General features: G+C 33.9%; 1 protein-coding gene across 1 annotated transcript in view; it reads right to left on the bottom strand.

The window, feature by feature from the left end:
- The window catches only part of RIMS2 (regulating synaptic membrane exocytosis 2), a 446,152-nt gene that overhangs the window by 196,469 nt on the left and 230,973 nt on the right, over positions 1–18,710 (bottom strand). The window contains exons 8-12 of the mRNA XM_059865145.1: positions 17,265–17,384; positions 15,353–15,452; positions 14,495–14,618; positions 9,691–9,737; positions 8,431–8,543 (exon numbers count right to left, since the gene is read on the bottom strand). Of these exons, the coding sequence (XP_059721128.1) occupies positions 8,431–8,543; positions 9,691–9,737; positions 14,495–14,618; positions 15,353–15,452; positions 17,265–17,384 (504 nt within the window). The remainder of the gene's footprint in view (positions 1–8,430; positions 8,544–9,690; positions 9,738–14,494; positions 14,619–15,352; positions 15,453–17,264; positions 17,385–18,710) is intronic.

Raw genomic sequence — 18,710 nt, 5'->3', positions numbered from 1 at the left:
GGTTGCTAAATCAACCTACTATTGCTTTCTGCTTCAGCTGCTGTCTAATATGCTTGAACAACTGCAAGAAAAGGCTGTCAAATGGAATAGCTTGTAGGATATAAAGGCCAGGAAATAATAGAAGTATATAGGCTGCCCTAATCTATGTTTCTTTTTTAAATCTCTTTTCAAGTGTTTTTACCTTTTACATATTTTTATACATGATCAAATATATTGATGTTCCATATTAAAGCCAAAAGGATGGCCAAAATTTTTGAAGTTAGAAAAAACCCAGAGGCAATTCTGGCTCAAAAGAATGCTTTGCTAAGTAAACAAGAGATACTGGATAGAAAATGCAATTTTAAGAACAGAATTTTCCCTACAAAGATTCATAAGGCATCCCTCTGCAAGTTCGAAAATTACTGGTATGCCAAACTGAATCTAAAATTTCAGGAAATAAAGATGCACTTTTACAAGTACTGTAAAATTAGTAAAAGCTCTGTGGGCATTTGATAGGAAAGAAATGGAATGGTTTTCTTCCCAATAAAATGATGATGATTCTATGAAATCATCCAGTGAGCTAGAAGATGAATGGAATGTCATGGAGGGAAGTGTGGAGGAGGAGCTTTTGCCAGAAAGGATCAGTTTCAGACTAACAAGTAAAGAAGATGCAAGCAAGAATAAAGAGACGCGTTTCCTGTTGAGAGCAATGAAACAAATAAATATAAACAGAATGTTTGGAGATTCTCATTCTTGTAAGGAGTTCTACAGACACAGCTGTACCTCAGCCCACAATGAAATGTGTACCTCCTGACAACCGTGAACAGCAGCTCAGAGCTCCGATCTAGTGAATTTGTCATGCCAAAAATGTAACCAGAGTTCTGCACTGCTGCTGGACTGATCCTAGTACCCTTGTTTGAAGATCACTGGAGTATTCCTGTTCTTTCAGCAGCTTGCATGGTAACTATATCTAACATTAATCTTTTTATACTATCTACTATCACCAGTAGAAGTGGGCAGATGGATGACTTCTTGTTTCAGAGTAGTTGTAAAGATTTTGCCAAGGTCATAATTTTGAGTTCTTCAGGAACTCTTGTCAAAACCCTCATGTTTAGCATGGACTGTTATTAGGCTCTGCAAAAAATCCTGTTAGACAGGTCCACAAGGACTCCACAGGCACTGATTGTGTAGGCAAAACTGGGGCTAAGGACAATTCTTACCTACAATATACATAATAATGCATCCAAAGGGTGAGCAAGTAAGCCTTAAACATTTTCACCTCTTGTTAGATATTTTCTAGCAAACATGATACTTCTTTTCTTTTCTCAGCAGCCATAATCATTTTATTAGAGGATATTAGTCTAAGTAGAACAGAATTTTTATGTCTATGTCTTTATTTTGTATAATGGAATTAAAATAAGGAACTACTACATGTTATTTCTACATTACAGTATTTCATTAAACATGCAAGTTTCAGGCAGAGATTTCCTTTTTAAATTGAACGATCAACTGTCATATAATTTTTAATTTATTTAGCACATATATAAAAAGAAAATAAACATTAAAAACTACTTATGTCATATATATTATTTACCTCTATTAATTACTTAACATCTTGTAATTGTACCTCTCTGATTTCATTATCATGAGCAGAATCCAACTTTCTTAATCATGCTAAAGGATGTTTTAAATTTGTCATACAAAGCCATTTTATGTCAATAGCACATAATATATTAGCATTAAATCATACAATCAAGGCATTATTTTATAATCTCTTTTTTCTTCAGAAGTTCTTAATTTTGAATTTATATTTAGGCAGTAGTAAGGAATACTTTTGAGAATACTGCATTGTGAAAAAAGTGTACTTTATCAAATATGAGTCATATTTGATGTCGTAATTACAGTCTTATTTAGAATTCCTTTATAAATATATATATATATATGATCTCTTTTCCATTTCATAATGAAATTCAGTCATCTCTTTCTGATCACTTCGATAATTCTTTACATTTTGGTCAAATAATCAAAGAAAAACATTTATAAAGCTGCCACACAAAAGATTAACAAACATCTCCATAAAGATATTTTGTAAGAAAATCAGATAATATTCTGGTTTAAAAAAAATGAAAAACATGCAGCAAAGCAAGATAAGCATTGTAAAATATTAGTAAAACCTATTTTTGCATAAATCTATAGTACCTTAGAAGCTTCCTAATGAAAAAAGGCAAACAACTTGTACCTGAAGGGAATATCAAAGCTAAATAAAGTCAGTAAGACAATGGGAGAATTCATTTTTTATTCAAGTAAAGTTTTGGCTATATTGATGTACTTAAAAATGCAAGAACCAAGTTCCATTAACAAGAAATGTGTTTATTTAAACAAGGTACAAATTTTTTGCCCATCTTCTACTCAAGGCGCTACTATTATGTGGAAAATGCAAAAAAAATATGTGTTAAGTAATGATAATGAAGGATTTAAAGAGACATTCATCTTTATATAATAAACTCAAGCGCAACATTATTTATTGCCTAAACAATGCACAAATTTTGTATGTGAGATGCATAGCCATCATCACTGATGAAACCTGAATAGGCTTAATATTGGGCAACTAGAAAAACTAGATGTCTCTTTAAATTTTAATTTTATATTTTAACCCCCATGCAGAACCTTACAAGCTGCTCACAAGATGACATGAAGGTTGTTAATATGGTTTAAAGCAACACACTCAAAATATGGGAAAACGGACTACAATGGAACGTTTTCCTACTATGCATTTTCCATAACAAACAAAAGAAAAACCCACAACTTTAGTTTCTGTCAGGCAGACGAAGTCTTTACCTGAACCCTAGGAACAAAAGGCGTTGTTCTTCTACTAAGGCTTTGGCTCTGGTAAGCAAAATTAAAGAAAAAGCAATAAAACAAAACCAAAAACGACAACACGCTGGAAACTAAAAGACCAAAAGTAAAAACAAAGACACATAACTATTACTTTAAACACAGCTTTACACCAACAACATATTTATCTAACAAAAAGTATTTTAGTGCAATGCGTAAATTAAATCTGCAAATCTGTTACCAAATCATATCAAAACCCTTTGGTGGAAATTCTTGCCATAGGGAAGTCAGCAGGAATTTTGCCACTGATTCCCCACGAGCAAGGATTTCTCTTTGCAAGTCTACAGACAACATTTACAATAGATTTAGAAATAACATGTAACAGAAACAACAGGTAGGCAAAGTGTGATTTAAAAGTGGGATTGGAAACATAAGGTTGATCATCTCTTTCAGGGAGATTGTACATGCATATTCAGAAAGAAACAAGTACAATTCACATACTGACAGCTTTGGTTACTTAGGAAAGTGGGTAAAATAAAAGGTTTTTTCTTTTTTGCAACTTTAAGAGTCATGTCTATGAAAAGTCCTCCTAAATACTTAGAAAACAATTAAAAGAAAGTTAGTGCTCTCTGATATTAACTTTACATGGGGGAAGGTACAATCTATGTACTCCAGTTCTCTAGCAATCATGACAGAAATGAAATATGGTATACACACAAAAATCCTTGCATGAAATGGGATCTAGAAAATTTAATGAACTGCATATATGGATGCATTTATAACATATTTTTGTGCTGTAACACTTCAGACCACATACAACCTTGTGGCCTCCAGTGGCTACAACAAGACTACACCGAGTACCGGCAACACAAGTTCCTGGAACAACTGCAAATTCCAAGCAACCACTCCTCACCTTCAGCTTAGGGCAACAGCTAATGGAGTGGCACAGAATTGGTGCAGAGTATGGGCCATGGACAGGAGAAGGAGCATGTGTTGATACCTCAGAGGGCTGGTGAGTGGGAGAACAGGAGCATGGAGTAGGTCACAATAATCACAGCCATCTGACAGGTTGGAATCTCCTTTACCTCTGCTCAGTTTTCCTGAGATTATTGATCTAATTCAAAATGATAGAAAGAAGCTACTACTCAATATTCACTTCCATTAGAAATGTACTCAAAGCATGGAAATAGGCACTGTGATGATGCTTCTGCCACCCTCCTTGCTTATTTGGCATGCACAGATGATCAAGAAATCTGTTCTACAAAATGTGTGAAGTAATCTGTTCTTATATCAAAGAAAGAGGATGCCTAAGAAAACCTGGCAGTCTGGATCACGGGTTTTGTCTGATGTGCTCCCTGCATTCTGCAAGGTGCAGCAACTGCACTCTACCTGCCACTCTGCATAGGCAGGACTGCAGAGCCCAGGGTTAAGGGTGTCAGAATGTGACCTAGTCACAATAAAAGTAGATCTTCAGCTTGCTTCAGCTCCATTTTACGGGGAAAAAATAAATTATCACAGGATATTGCAATCCTAAGAGGGACAGAATCTCTCCCACCATGAACCAAGGGTTGTCACCTGTCATATTCTGCCTTTGAAATGGAGGAAAATCAACACATTTTGTGCACTACCTCAAACTTTCCAGGTTTTAATGTTAGAGCAACAGCAATTTAATTTTATAGAGGTACAAAGGGAAGAAAGTAAAGGAAAAAGTACATGTGAAAGGGGAGGGGTAGCATATGTTGTGCTTGATCTCATCCCCTCAATGTGCTGACATATAGGCCCTTCATAATGTATCAAAAAGGCTTTCAATTATGTTGCACATATTACAACTATAATTACTATAACTTTATTTTTATTGCTTTATAAACTGAATATGTATGGAAAATATATTGAAGTTGTTCTGGGGTTCAGTCGTACAGGGAAATAGATCAATTTTATAAATTACACCCCTTTTCTGCTAAAACCTCCACCAATACAAAAATTTAATACTGTGATTTTATACTTGCATCCATTCACATAGTCTTATGTTATTATTCCCTAAACCTAACTATTGGAAAAGAATTTCAAGTTATATTTTTCATACAGTATCAAAAATGTAGCTAAGAGCACCAACACACAAAGAATACTTTTGGCTTTTTCAAAATTATAATAAAGGAAAAACAACTCAGTGAAAAAATACAGAAACAGGAATGAGACAAAGCAAATAATATGAAAACTATAATTGCAATAACAGTCAGATACTCCCCTGAAAAACAACATGAATAAAAAGTGCTATAAAATAAAACACAGGTAATATGGATAAATTATATTAGCAAGTTATAACACACAATAGTTTACTGTAGTTGCATATAATTTGTTCAATTAAATATGTACTTGGGCAGAATAATGATTAATGTGGAGAGGATTTCCTGTCTCTGTGTGATGGTTTGCTTTGTGGTCAATCCCATTAGCCTGCTCTAGACTGACACTGTGACTTACACAAGGAAAACACCTACACAGAGCAATGCCAAAACAGAGGAAAACATGGCAGACTGAACAGACAGAGGAAGGCATCCCTGAATGCTACAGTGGCATTGCTGCTAAACCAGCCACAACCATACTGAACATAAATAGATTCCAAAATCTTACTTATATATAAAAATGCTTTAAGGATCTCCAGCACTGTCTGAATAAGCCTATACTCTAGTATTCATTCAAATACTTCAGACTTTCATCCAAATTGTTGTATTTCCATTTCTGCTCTTGTGTTTCACTGCCTATGCCAGTAACCACAGCTGCACTAACAGCAACCCCTCAGGATACATGCTACTGTTCAAAGGCACAGAAAATACAGAAAACACTTCCAAAATCTTGCCTTTAATCTGTTCCCTCAGATCCATCACACCTGCTTGGATTCAGCCACCATCACCCAGAATAGCACTGACCCACTACTTCCATGAAGAACAGCATCCTCATTTACTAATTTACAGCTCATTTATTGCCAGGGTCCTGTAGTTATTCTCCTGTCTGGGCACTCCCCATAAAGAGCACATTCACAATTACATTCAGAATTTAGGATTTCCTTTCATTTCTACCTTACTCAGCTATTTTGAATATATGATCCATCAACTGTTCTGTTAGAAAATAGCTGATTAAGACATGGAAAACCAAAATCCCGAAGCACATCCATTTTGAGGTATTCAAAATAAAATATTTTTTGTAACTTTAAAATTCAGTTTTATCCTACTACTTCACCTTTGTTGAAGGTCCAAAATTAGAAAATCACATAGTCCATTCTAATTTTTCAAAACATCTCCAACTTTACAAACGGGATTTTTTCACTAACTCTTCTAAAGTTTCAAAACTTCTAAAAATTGTAGGAGGATAAACCCAAATATTAAAAAGTGAAGGGAAAACTATTCATCATACTACTTTCAAGAACATAAACACCTAAATCTGACATCACAACATTTTTAATTTTTCAAACTATCCTAAGGGATCAGACCAAAAAGAAACTACATTGCTTTTTTGAAAACACTCTTCCTGTAGAATACTGAAATTCTCATAAAGTCTTCTATTTCTAAAAATGCATATTAGCCTATATATTGCAATTTGCCCACCTAGATCCCATGCTGCCACCTATCCAGAGCATCTTCAGGCACTATGACAGCCACCTTTGCTAGCAAAGCAATAAGTTTAGTATTTGCCTCCCACAGTCTTGACTCAACAGCAGCAGGAGCTGGGTTGTGCCCTTAACATGATTAACATGAATTACAGCTATTTCCAATGTTTCATTAGCTGGGCAGACAAGGCAAGCATCCAAACTTTCAAACTGTCTACTGATTTTAGATGTCTAAATTGCAACTTTAGAGATTTACAGAGTATTTCTGACTTCAGTTTTACCCAGCTGAAGCTTTGTGTTCTCAGATAGATATCAGCTGCTCTCTGAGGGAAACAGAGATAATATGGAGTAGGGAGTATTGAATGTAATTGCAAACAGTAGATAAGGAAAAAAAAGGAAATATTTTTTAGTGTCTCATAATATTGTTGGGTTTCCTTAGATGAAAAAATCATTTTAGAATAGGCATTTATATATTGAAACATTCAAAAAATAAATAAAAATAGGAATTATGTCTTCTTGAGTTAAACACTGAATTTTGTATGCCATTCTGAGAAATAAAACCTTTGGATTTCTGTTATTCTCAATAAATTAGAAGATACCTCAAAATTTCCCAGTACTATGATTATATACCTTAAACTTCAGTATCCTATGAAACCATTAAATCAAAAGACTTACTGACTTCACTAAAAAGTCCTAATCTTAAACTCATGATGATTTTGATCTGAAACTGAGAAAGTCAGTTCTATATGGTTTCTATTTGGACAATTATTCCATCGTGTGTGTGCACTGGTCATCTGAGCAGCTAACTGGCTCTTCAATTTCCTGCTGGAAACTAGGCACCACAACTTTTTGACAGCCTAATCATTTATGAAGTTTAGAAAAAAGGAATTTCTTTCTTCCCTGTCTCCCCTATCAACAATTTTTACTGTCTTGTAAAAATAAAAGGGTTTTTAGAAAACTTTGGTGTGTGTATTTTGACAGTTCATGTTCCCTTGTCATTGTACTTTTGCAAAACACTCTGCATTCTGCAGTCAAGATTTTTAGTTTTCCATTTATCCAAAGGACTGAATCTTTCAAAGTAGTTAAGTACAACAACTACAGAAAATTATGTACTGTAAATGGTTTTTCTGATGAGCAAACAAATAATGTCTCATGCACTGCAAGATGGAGCCAACATGGCCACTGAAGAGACAAAAATGTTCTCTGTCTCCTCTATCCATACCATAAACCATTTCTGTGAGACCTAGAAACAGTCTGCTTGGATTTTATGCATATTTTTATGGTACACTCAACATATGCACCTTGTCAGTAACATGAATGTGACATTTCCAAACTTCTTTAACACCAGTTTTGCACTGCTTCCCTTCTATTTGCCTTTCCTTTTCAACAGGTCAGGCCTCAACTGAGCACTTTTGGAAAATCACACTTTGGAATTTTAAATAACATGGAAAGATGCACAAAACCCAACTTTTTCAGTTTATTACAAAAAAAGTACCCTTTAAAAGAAAATATTCACATAATGAACTTTCTTCTCAGTGAGAGTCAAGAACAAAACTGAGTAACATCAGTACAAAGAACACAACGTGAGTAAAATACCAGAGTGATATCTGGGGAAGTTATATGTGAAAGTTACTGCATAAGAAATAAATAGTCATAACATCCTGGCACACAGGTAATAAAAACTACCAACTCTACACACAAGTGTGACAGTGGAAAAAATGTTTACTCTCAACAGCACAAACATAACTGGAGGCCAAGATAAGACCTTTCTGAAAATTTGACTCTACCAGTCTAGCTTACCAGATCCATATACATGAATATATCAAATTTCCAAAAGATAATAAAATGGAATATGATTATGAAATTCTGTTCCTGCCTAGACTGAGATGTATAACATTAAACAAAAAATGTAGCTAGTTTAAGAAGAAATTTCTGTTAAAGGTAGCTAGCACAACAGTAAGAGTTGTATATGCTGCAAAAAGTACAACATGAATATCAATGAAATGTTTACATACTGAAAGTTGTCCAGACAAGAACTGTGGAACATCCCTTAACATGCCAGGACTCATAGGAGAAGTCACTGAAATAGAAGGTCGGTCCATTTTTTGAGATTCAAATGAACTAGAACCTGTAATCATAAACAAAAATATTTTATACATAGCAGCAGTTATGCATATATTTCAACATTCTTTAAACAGAAGTTGTAGAAATATAACCAAACATGCAGTAAAGTTGTGATAAATATCACTTTTTAAAATCTATTTAAAATTACCAAATGATGATACTCAATCTTTTGGTGATCAGATGCAATCAGGAGCTTTTATTTATAGAATGGAATATAGATTATTCAGATATTTCTGCCTGTAATTATGTCAATAAGTTGAAGGCCCAAAAATAAACACTTTACCATAGTCAAATGAATTCAGTCTTCTGACTTATTATCTCATACAATCAACTAATTTTTAATTAGATTTTTACAAAAATATCAAGATGTACACTATGTTTTTTGTGCATTTTGTTTCAAATCTACAAGGTCTGAAAATGGTCAGAGGACAAGTTTTGACATACAAAACACAGAGGAAAAGTGAAATATCTTTATAAATACATAGGACAATCCACATCTCACAAAACATAAAATTAATTTTAACAATTGGGCAATGAGTAAAAAGTCATTGAAGGAGTTTTTCATATTAATATAATCAAGCTTATGCCATTTCATTTATTCATGGCTTCTATTATAAAAGCATTCTCAAACAATGATGAAAAATAACTCCAGGCTGAAATCCATCTTATCAGATCCAAGCCAAAGAACAAGTTATTCTTCCCTACATGAAATATGAGTTTAGTCAATTTAAGTAGCACTGAGTGGCTCTAATAAAGTAAGGGTATTCTGAGTTCAAAGTAGCTATCACTCAGGCTGTAAACAAAGAACATTCCTTTCCCATTTTTAGTTTATAAGATGCAATTGAAATGCAAAGCAAGAGAACAGGAAATTAAAAATTGCTATTAATGTTCTTATGCATTAGTTAGAATTATGTTTTCTTCAATCAAAACTCATCTAAGCTTATAACCAATGTCGAACCTAAATCACAATATCCTGAGTTTTGATAGCTTATTATTAAACAAAAGTAGATAGATAATACAGTAAGATGACACATTGTGACAAATATAGACAAAAAGACAAGACCTAAACTGACTGCAGAGGACATTTTTCATTCTATTTGTGCTTACATAAAAGAGAGAGAAGATTTTCCTACCCCACTATTGAAACTTACTGGACTCCAGCTGTGCATGTGTGCTGTCGGGTATTCTGGGAATGTCCCTGAAATCAGGAAAATTAAGACAGGCTGATCCTTCATCTAACAAGCACATTTAAATTTCAGTTACACTATAACACTTCCCAATCCACCACGGAATGCCTCAGGAATGGTGCATGATTTGCTGGCTGTCTTCAGCTACTGGGATGATTATCTGTTATCCAGTATAAATAATTTCAGTGTCAACTTAAATCCTACAGAAAAGATTAGGTGGAAGCAGGAGACAGGCTGCACAGTCACAAATAAAATAATTCAGTAAATAAAAGAACAATCTCAGAGTTAATGGTAGACTAAAACTGTGAGTAGTAGCTTTTACAATGACATTATACATTAATTAAATTTACTGGACCCTCACCAAAACATACTCGGCTGCCAATCATGGCTATCCCAGTACATTCGTTACTGAACTTGAATCACAAATTTAATCAATCTTACCTTTTCCATAACCAAATAAAATGAATAAGTTCATTTGGCAAAATTGCATTTTTTCATATACAAGACATGTTGCAGCACCTGTATTAAATTGTGTGCAGAGCCAAGTCATTTTAAAGCACTCAATCACATTCCCCCAAGCAAAGGAATATATTATTCCTCTGGGGGGCAAACATTACTGTATGCTAATAAAAACTATCAATATGCTAATAAGCAGTTTCAGAGCTGTTTGAGCAAAACCAAGCAAGATGAAGAGCTCCAGCTCCGAGTCACAGCAAAAGCAATATTTACAATCCTGTTGTGTGTTTCAGTGCAGGTGGTTTCTCCAAGGCCACAGCCATGGTGAGGAGAGGCTGGGGCTCCACCGTGCTGGGCCCAGCTGGCTCCTTGGGTGCCTCTGTGATAACATATTTAATAAAGGACAAAACAGCTGGCCAGCAGCTGTGAGAGAAAACAATGAGAAAAAAAGGCCATGAGAGAATTGCTGTTGTCAATGTCACCAAGGTCAGGGGAGAAGACTGAAGAGGAGGACTGGCTGCAACTCCCTTTCCCCGTGCCATGGACTGCTTGGTGGAGAAGGAGGCAGAAAAAACAAGGAAAAATGAGTGAATTTGAGCCTGGGAAGAAGAGAGGTAGGGGTAAGGGAGCTTCAGTTTTAGTTCTGTTTCTTGCTATCATTTTATTTTATTAATTCCTAACAGATTAATCTTCCTCAAGTTTGTTCTGCCCACAATGGTAACTGCTAAGTAGCCCATAAACTTTTTCATCTTATTTCCTCCCCGAGTCCTGCTGAGGAGGGAAATGCAGAGAGCAAGTCTTTGGTGCTCAGTCAAGGTGAACCCCCCACAAAGAGAAATGAAAAGGAAAGGGAAATGAAGAGTTCCAGTGATATCTACTGTTTCATACAATGAAAGAGTCAGTATGATACATAAATAACTTATTTATTTTCTTTAGAAAAACTTTTCCAGAATCCTTTTATTACATCTTTTCCAAACAATTTTCAAGACTCACTAGAAAGACAGCTTTACTAAGTAGACTGAGGAATCTTTCCAAGTGAGTTGATGCACAGTATCCAATAATTGAAGTAAACCAGAAGGCATGAAACTGCTCTAAGTGCCCACTACAGACAAGAAAAAAATCTCTGTTGTTGGTACCCAAAACTTGTGAGAAACTCACAAGCACTGTTGAAGAAGCAAATATTTAAGTTTGTATATAAGGAGAATTTATAACAGGATCCAATACTTGCCTAGCAATTGACTCAGAACTACACTCTTGAGCTTAACCCATAAATACAAAAAACTTCTACCATATGAGTCTGAAAAGAAAACCTTGGAAAAAAAAGACAGATATATATAACACATAAATCATTCTGAGCAGAGTGAATAGGAGTTTTCGATAGATAGCTGAAAAAATAAACTTGAGAGCTTTGAACATCATCATTCACACTCCTAAAGCATACACATCCCCATATTTCATGGTAGTGTGAATGGCTTTTCTTACAAGGAACTCTCACAGAGATAAACAGATGGAGGAGAAGTAAAATTACTTTCAAAAAGACTCTTTGTATAGTAAGTTATGTTCCACTGCAAACAGGTTGTATAGAGTAATTAATAAAACAAAGTGCATTATTTCTTCCAAATTCAAAACTGAAGAAACCATGAAGAAGCCATGCATTTGAAGTTATCTGTTTCTGAGAATAAGAAGGCAGAAAATAGGTAAGTTCCTGTGTATAAAGGGACAGGCAGATCACATTGATTAGCAATTTGGCCATCAATTTTTATTTTAAGATTAAAAAAAGTGATAAATTGCATGAGAAAATGACATGTTTTGTTTTGTTAGGATTTTTTCAGAATGGCTTTCAATTTTTATCTGCCTTGTCAGCTTAGCTTGTCATCTTCAGTTTTCATAGCACTCAGCCCATAATAAAGAGAAAAATGAATAACTGTGTTTACAGGAATTTGGCTTTGTTCTCAGAATATCAGGATGTGAACAGGTTCTCAGCTAAGTTAATTGCTGGTAACTGAAGATTTATTGCCCTACTTAAAGTGCTGCCATGAATCCATCAAGAAATTTGCCATATAAATAATAGGATTTATCCAAATCCAAAAGCAAAACCCTTCAACTGGGCATCAATAATTCTAATAAAATAAATATCACTTCTGATATCTAGGAAATAAGAACTTTTAAATATTGTACATGCACTGAAACTTTATTTCCCAGAGCAGAACACAACCCTATGAAGATATGATTCCTTGGACAAACATCACCTATTATTTTTGTTGTGTATTTGATTATGAACTGAAATCTTCTAAACTGAAAAAAGTAATAGTCTTTCTAGTTCACCAGCTCTAGACTCATGAAAAACATTTCTGACATTATGCTATTAATATCAAACTCCAAAGAGTTACACACACCTTACCAAAATCTAAAACCTACCAGTTTGTAGGAAGTATTCATCACTGGGACTCTTTTATATCTACTGCAAACTGACACTGGGAATCAAATACACTGAACAACTCTTTTATCACTGATCTAGCTCGGTTCTTCAGACTATGAGGCAAGTGGTTATGCAGAAAAAGGCATCTTGAGAGCCCACACCATCTGGTTTAAGGAATTATAGATGAGCTGCTCAAGTGACAGCAACATAATGGAGGGCATGGTGATAAAGTAGTTGAACAAGAGACAGCAAATATAAAAGCACATGTAATAATACAGAAGATTTTACACAATGGAAAGAATGCAGAAAGATTTTTAAAAATGTTTTTTTCAAGATGTGACTTGTTCCTTGAAACGTTTGCTATAAACTTCTTTTTGAGAGACACTGAAAGATTTGTGCATGAAATTAATTTGAGACCTCCTTTTCTGAGACAAGCAATGTAGTCTGTCCCTTAGCATTACTGTTATCCTCACACCTCCCAAGTTGTGCAAAGAGGTGACAGATGATACAGTCATTACCCTAAAGGGGCTGCAATTCCATATGCATGCAGGACATAACCCCTCATCTCACTGACAAGATAAAGCTGGCTTTTTGTTATTATCAAGTTTGTTTAAAATTGTCATACCAAATTAAGTTCCTACACCTTAAGTTCCTGATGTGTCCAACACAGTAATTTCCTATTATAGCTGAAACTGTAATGGTCATCCTCACTGAAATGCCATTCTCAGATTATATTGTTCTAGATTTTTTTTATTACTTCCTAATTTTTAGTCACATTTGCCTGTATTAAGTTAATGTGCATCTTATACAAAATAAAGGGATACATATATTAAAATATAATTATAGAGTTCTAAAACAGTTTAGGTTGGAAGTGATTAGGTTGAACAGTTTAGGTTGGAAGTTTTTAGTCTTAAAAAATCATCTGGTCCAACCTAAAATGGAAAAGGGAATCTAAATGATATTACCTATCACCCTGTCCAGTTGTGTACTGTGTATCACAAAAAATTCTGGGGGAAAAAAAGAAAATCCTTAATAGCTGTAAATATCTTCAAAACCAGGGATAATCATTCCCATCTTCACCACCCTGATGTGTCCAGATATGGTCACATTCCAATGGAGAATTAAAAATGTGATGCATATGCCTTTAGGGTGTAGGAACTTGGAAGTAAAAGAACAGTTGAAGAAGAGGAAGTACTCACAGTCCAATACAACAAAGCAAATATTGCTATGCAAGAAAAAATTAAGTTCAGATATTGAGAGGTAGGTTTGAAGGTTAATAAAAATGGGCAACATACAGCACCAGAGAAAAGGTCCCATGCAATTCTAACTATTCATTAAGGAGTGTTCTGTATTGCATAACAAGCAATAATTTAATAGTTCCATAGATGAAAGTGATGTGAATGTGGATTTGAGACTTTCCAAAGCATATTGATTTTTTTCATTAGCATACTATATTTCACACAAAATTCTACATTGCAGATTCTCAATAAATGGTGTTCATCATCACTTCATAGACCAAATATGATCTCATAATTTATGTATGTATTATAAAAAATAGGAATGGAGAAATAAAAATCAACAGTCAAGAATTACAACAACGAATATAAACACAGTTTAAGAGCTAATATAGGCTGGCTCACCAACTGAAAAGCCAAGAAGGGAACCTATTTTTAACCATAATAGCAGATGATGCCTGAGACTCTGAGAACACAGGATTTTACACCAGCTCTTTTTACTCACTGGCGTGATCTATCATTCTAGCCACACTTTTGGTTTACAGAATTTTGCATAAGATTTTTCTGTTTACAATGTTAATGAATGTTTGATATACTCCATCCTAAAAGTGAACAATTTTATAATATTTAATATAAAAAAATACATGAAAATACTTACCCTATTGGTCTTGAAACTACAAGCTCTACTTGCGGCTCAGGTTTGGATTCTAAAATGATATTATACACCTCCTCAAAGGTGGCTCCTTGTAGTATCCTTCCATTCCATTCTAATACTTCATCACCTGTAAGTAATAACACCCTGCTTAGGAAGTTTGCTGGGGGCAGCACTTAAAATAACAATTTAAGCCATTCCACTGTCAGTTTTTTGTGTTGTAAATCTGTGTTATAGAACAAGTTTGGAGGCCTCCATGCAGGAAAAACCAGAGTGCTAAAGTTTTTCTGCAGCTCAGCTTCAAACATGTAAAGTTCTGTGAAACAATAATATAATCAGGAGGACCCCTGCTGAGTTAGATGGTGCTGTTACTAGCTTTGGCAGCTGTGGCTTACAGAAATCCCAACATGCTCTTTAGAAAATTCATAACTAAAACATCATATCTCATCAGCTTGGTTCAGATAGTTCTTATCTTAATAGTTAATATTTCTTGAACATGCTCCAGTGTAGCAATCTATGGTTTGCATGTTGGAACAGAAGCAGCTTCCTAGGCAACGTGGTTCTGCTCATACCTTTGTCCCAGCTTGGTTTGCTCAAAACAAAATATACACCACAAAATGACTGGGGAGGACATCAACGGAATATTACTTTGAATATAAAAATGAGCAAAAATGTTAAAATAGTTTTTGAACAACATGAGAATATGTATTTTATAAAAGCAACCATCTAGTAACAGTGTCAGGTTGAATTCTGCAGTATTTCATCACATCTATTCAATATAATTTCACACGTAATTAAACCTGCTGATTTGTTATCACCTTCAGAGAAGAGACTCAGCAGTATAGCTCCATAGTAGATACATACCTGGTCTAAGATGCCCCACTGTATCAGCTAAGCTTCCTTTTTTAACTTTGGTGATAAATGCGCAGAGTCGACCTGATTCAGTCATCTTTCCTCCTACTACCTGTTTCAAATAGGAAGTATTTTCACAGTATGAAAATTATTTTAAATTATTCAAATGTTCTGGCAATAGAAAGAAGAAATTAGCTTTTTCCTTGGGTTTTATGTAGTCCAGGTAACACACATACACTTGAAAAAAACACCACAGAAGTCTGGCTATGCAGGTTATTTTTGTAGCTATTCTGACTATTTGTACAATTGAAAAACAGTGAAAATAGAGAATCCTAAAGCTTTTAAAATCTATAAAATACATGCATAGTTTCTCATTATACTATAAATTACTGCCCGAAACAAGGTAAGTTATTGATCATTTGATTGCTCCCATTACAATTTTTTTTAACTGGAAAAAGATATAATAATGTAACAGAATTCAGGATGTTCACACTAAGCAATGAAATTCCCTTTGGCTTGGCAAGTCAGATGAAAACACTTGTCACACTGAAAATTTCTCTGCAGGGAATTTCAACAGGTTTGACCTTAATATTTATCTTAGAATCAGATTTACATGTCAGAACCAGTCATAACTGAATAACCTTCAAATTCTTAAGGTTTCTTAACAGCCTTCATACTGGGATTTAAAATTTGTAATACTAAATCCAGTTTAGTTTACTTTCAATATGTAAATACTTGAAAATTCAGGTCAGTGTTGGAAATCACTCTTTCCAGATGTCTTTTGAAATTAAAAAGTAATTATTCTTGAATCTGAACTATTGATTAATCTCACTGAAGAGTTCACCTTCATAATACAAGACTTTAGAAATTTTAATGTAGATGTTTAAACAAAAAGTGCTTCTTAAGGTCCTGTTAATGTCTTGAATTTTCTGACAATAAGATAAAAATAAATATATAAAACTTGATGTTCAACTGGCTCCTCCACTGATTTCAAATAAAATTATTTATCAATTAAATAAAAAATTGAAAATCTTTCCAAACATGTTAGTATATGTAATACATAACTACACTGATTTAATCCATACTTATAGGCTGTGACAATAACCTAATCTGTATACCTGAGGTGAAGTAAGAGTCATGCTAAATAGAGAACAGAAAATTTAAAGTCCTTCATCATTTCTTACAGCAAGGATAGGGAATCAAAATAAACACAACATTGCTTCTTTCTCTGTTTATAGTTTGTTCTCATTCTTGTACTAGTATTTCTGGAACTGCAAATAATAATATCACACAAAATTGAGATCAATATATGAGCTAGAAATAATTAATAATGTGTTTAAAGAGCACTGCATCATGAAAAAGATGTTACTACATTAAAAAAGAGTACATTATTTTGTGATAAAACCTAGTAATATTAAACTACTTTCCATTTTGTGTTTTTAAAATGTGGCAAATCAAACAATTAGAGGAGAGAAAAATTCAAAAAGTGGAAGTTCCATTGGCTTTCTCTGACTTGGATCAAAATGTCATTAATTCACAGATTATGTCTTCAAGAGAGATAATTTATTTTTCATTTTTCTTCTCTTTCTCGGGAAATAGACTTAGGTGCAGTGCTCCATACTGAAGAACACAGACAGGACATGGCTTGCCTAGCAAGGGTGCAGTTCATACTTTGCTAAGAAGACATGCTCAGAAAACTTCTGAAAGCATGTCTAGTCTTTCAGCAAAACACAGTTTTTTATTTCTGCCAAGGACCCTGAAAAATTACTCTAGGTAAATGACTATAAAATGTCTACATTGTAATTTTGAGGATGATAAGGCATTATCAATACTGGTATGCATGCACTATATAGGATGAGAATAATCATAAAAGAAACTAGTTTAACTGAGAGAGTTGTTACTTTCAAAATTATTCACCACCAACCTTCAATCCAAGCATTGCTCCTGAATCTCTAGGCACACTTCCATCTTTTAGTCGCTTATTTAACAAAATCCGACCAATGAGACGATCTCCATCTTTGGATGGTTGCCAAGTTACTGGATGCTATCAGATGGTGTTAATGGAAAATACAGTGAAGAGCATTTTAATGAAAAATATTTCAGTAATACTTTTCATTTGCTGATATATTTTAAAAATGCTATGAATGTATTATGATTACACTAAAATTTAATATAAAAATGACAGAAAACTGTGCTGGAAAATATTTATTTGGACATATCATTCATCAAAATGGATGTCTAATATTTAATACCATTATCTATTTTACTAAATCCAATTTGTAAACATCTAGAATGATCTTTCAATCTTGATTTGACAGACATAGACAACTACACACAGTTATCTACACACAATGAAATTTACACCTGAGTACTGAGAAAAACATTGCTAAAGTCTAGCATAAGAATAATACTGGAAAAGAAGTTTAACTCAAACTGAAAGTTTGATACAAGAAATATCTTATTTTTCCACTACTTCAAACATTTCAATTTTTATCCAAAACCAACAAATATTTTTAGTGTTTTACTTTCTCTCAGTAATAGTAGATTCAAATTAAATAATACTATTAAAATGTATATTCATTAATTCGTTTTAACATTCTGTTTCTTTCTTGGAATAATTAATTCACACACAAAGCACTGACAGTGAGCATTAATATTCCACTACTATACATGGGCACAGTTATACTTGTCTGTTGGCCTAATTAATTAATTGTTAAGATTTTCTTTTGTGTAATCATAGTACTTTCTCACAGAAAAATATTATTTCATGCTCTATTTCATGCAAAATTAGCAGGCACAGATAAAGCTGCTCCCATTACAACTAATAACTCTAAAAAGATTTATCATAATCTCCACCAAACAGAAAGCAAAAATAAAAAATACCAAAGCAGATGGCAAAGCCTTTAATTCTGCACAGTACTGCACAAAAATTACATGGCAACAAAACAAATGAACAACCATGACAGTGAAAGGGAAAAAAGAAAAACAACTTTTTGGTGCAGAGAGACCCAATTTTCTCCCTTTTTCACCTGGGTTTTAAACTATTAATTTAATTTCAGCCCCAGGAGTTTGGAAATAGTAAATCAAATAAGCCAATTGGTAGAATCCTTATTGTTAATTACTTTGTTCTTTAAGGTAATATCAAGATATGCTAATTTGCAACCATAAGAACAACATTCCTTTATGCCTCTCAATGTTTTTTTCTTGGGCTGCCAAACAGTAAAAGCTGCAAGCATGCAAAGACTTTTCATTTGTTTTTCTTTTCTGCACCTTAAGAAATGCTATATTGTCTCTAGAAACAACCTATCTTTTATTTTATGCACTATTTTAATGAGTGACAAAGAGCAAACAAAGACCAAATGAGCAGGTT

Source organism: Haemorhous mexicanus, chromosome 1 (assembly GCF_027477595.1).
Source record: "Haemorhous mexicanus isolate bHaeMex1 chromosome 1, bHaeMex1.pri, whole genome shotgun sequence".
In the NCBI taxonomy this organism is placed as follows: Eukaryota; Metazoa; Chordata; class Aves; order Passeriformes; family Fringillidae; genus Haemorhous; species Haemorhous mexicanus.
This window is presented reverse-complemented; position numbering and strand designations above follow the sequence as displayed.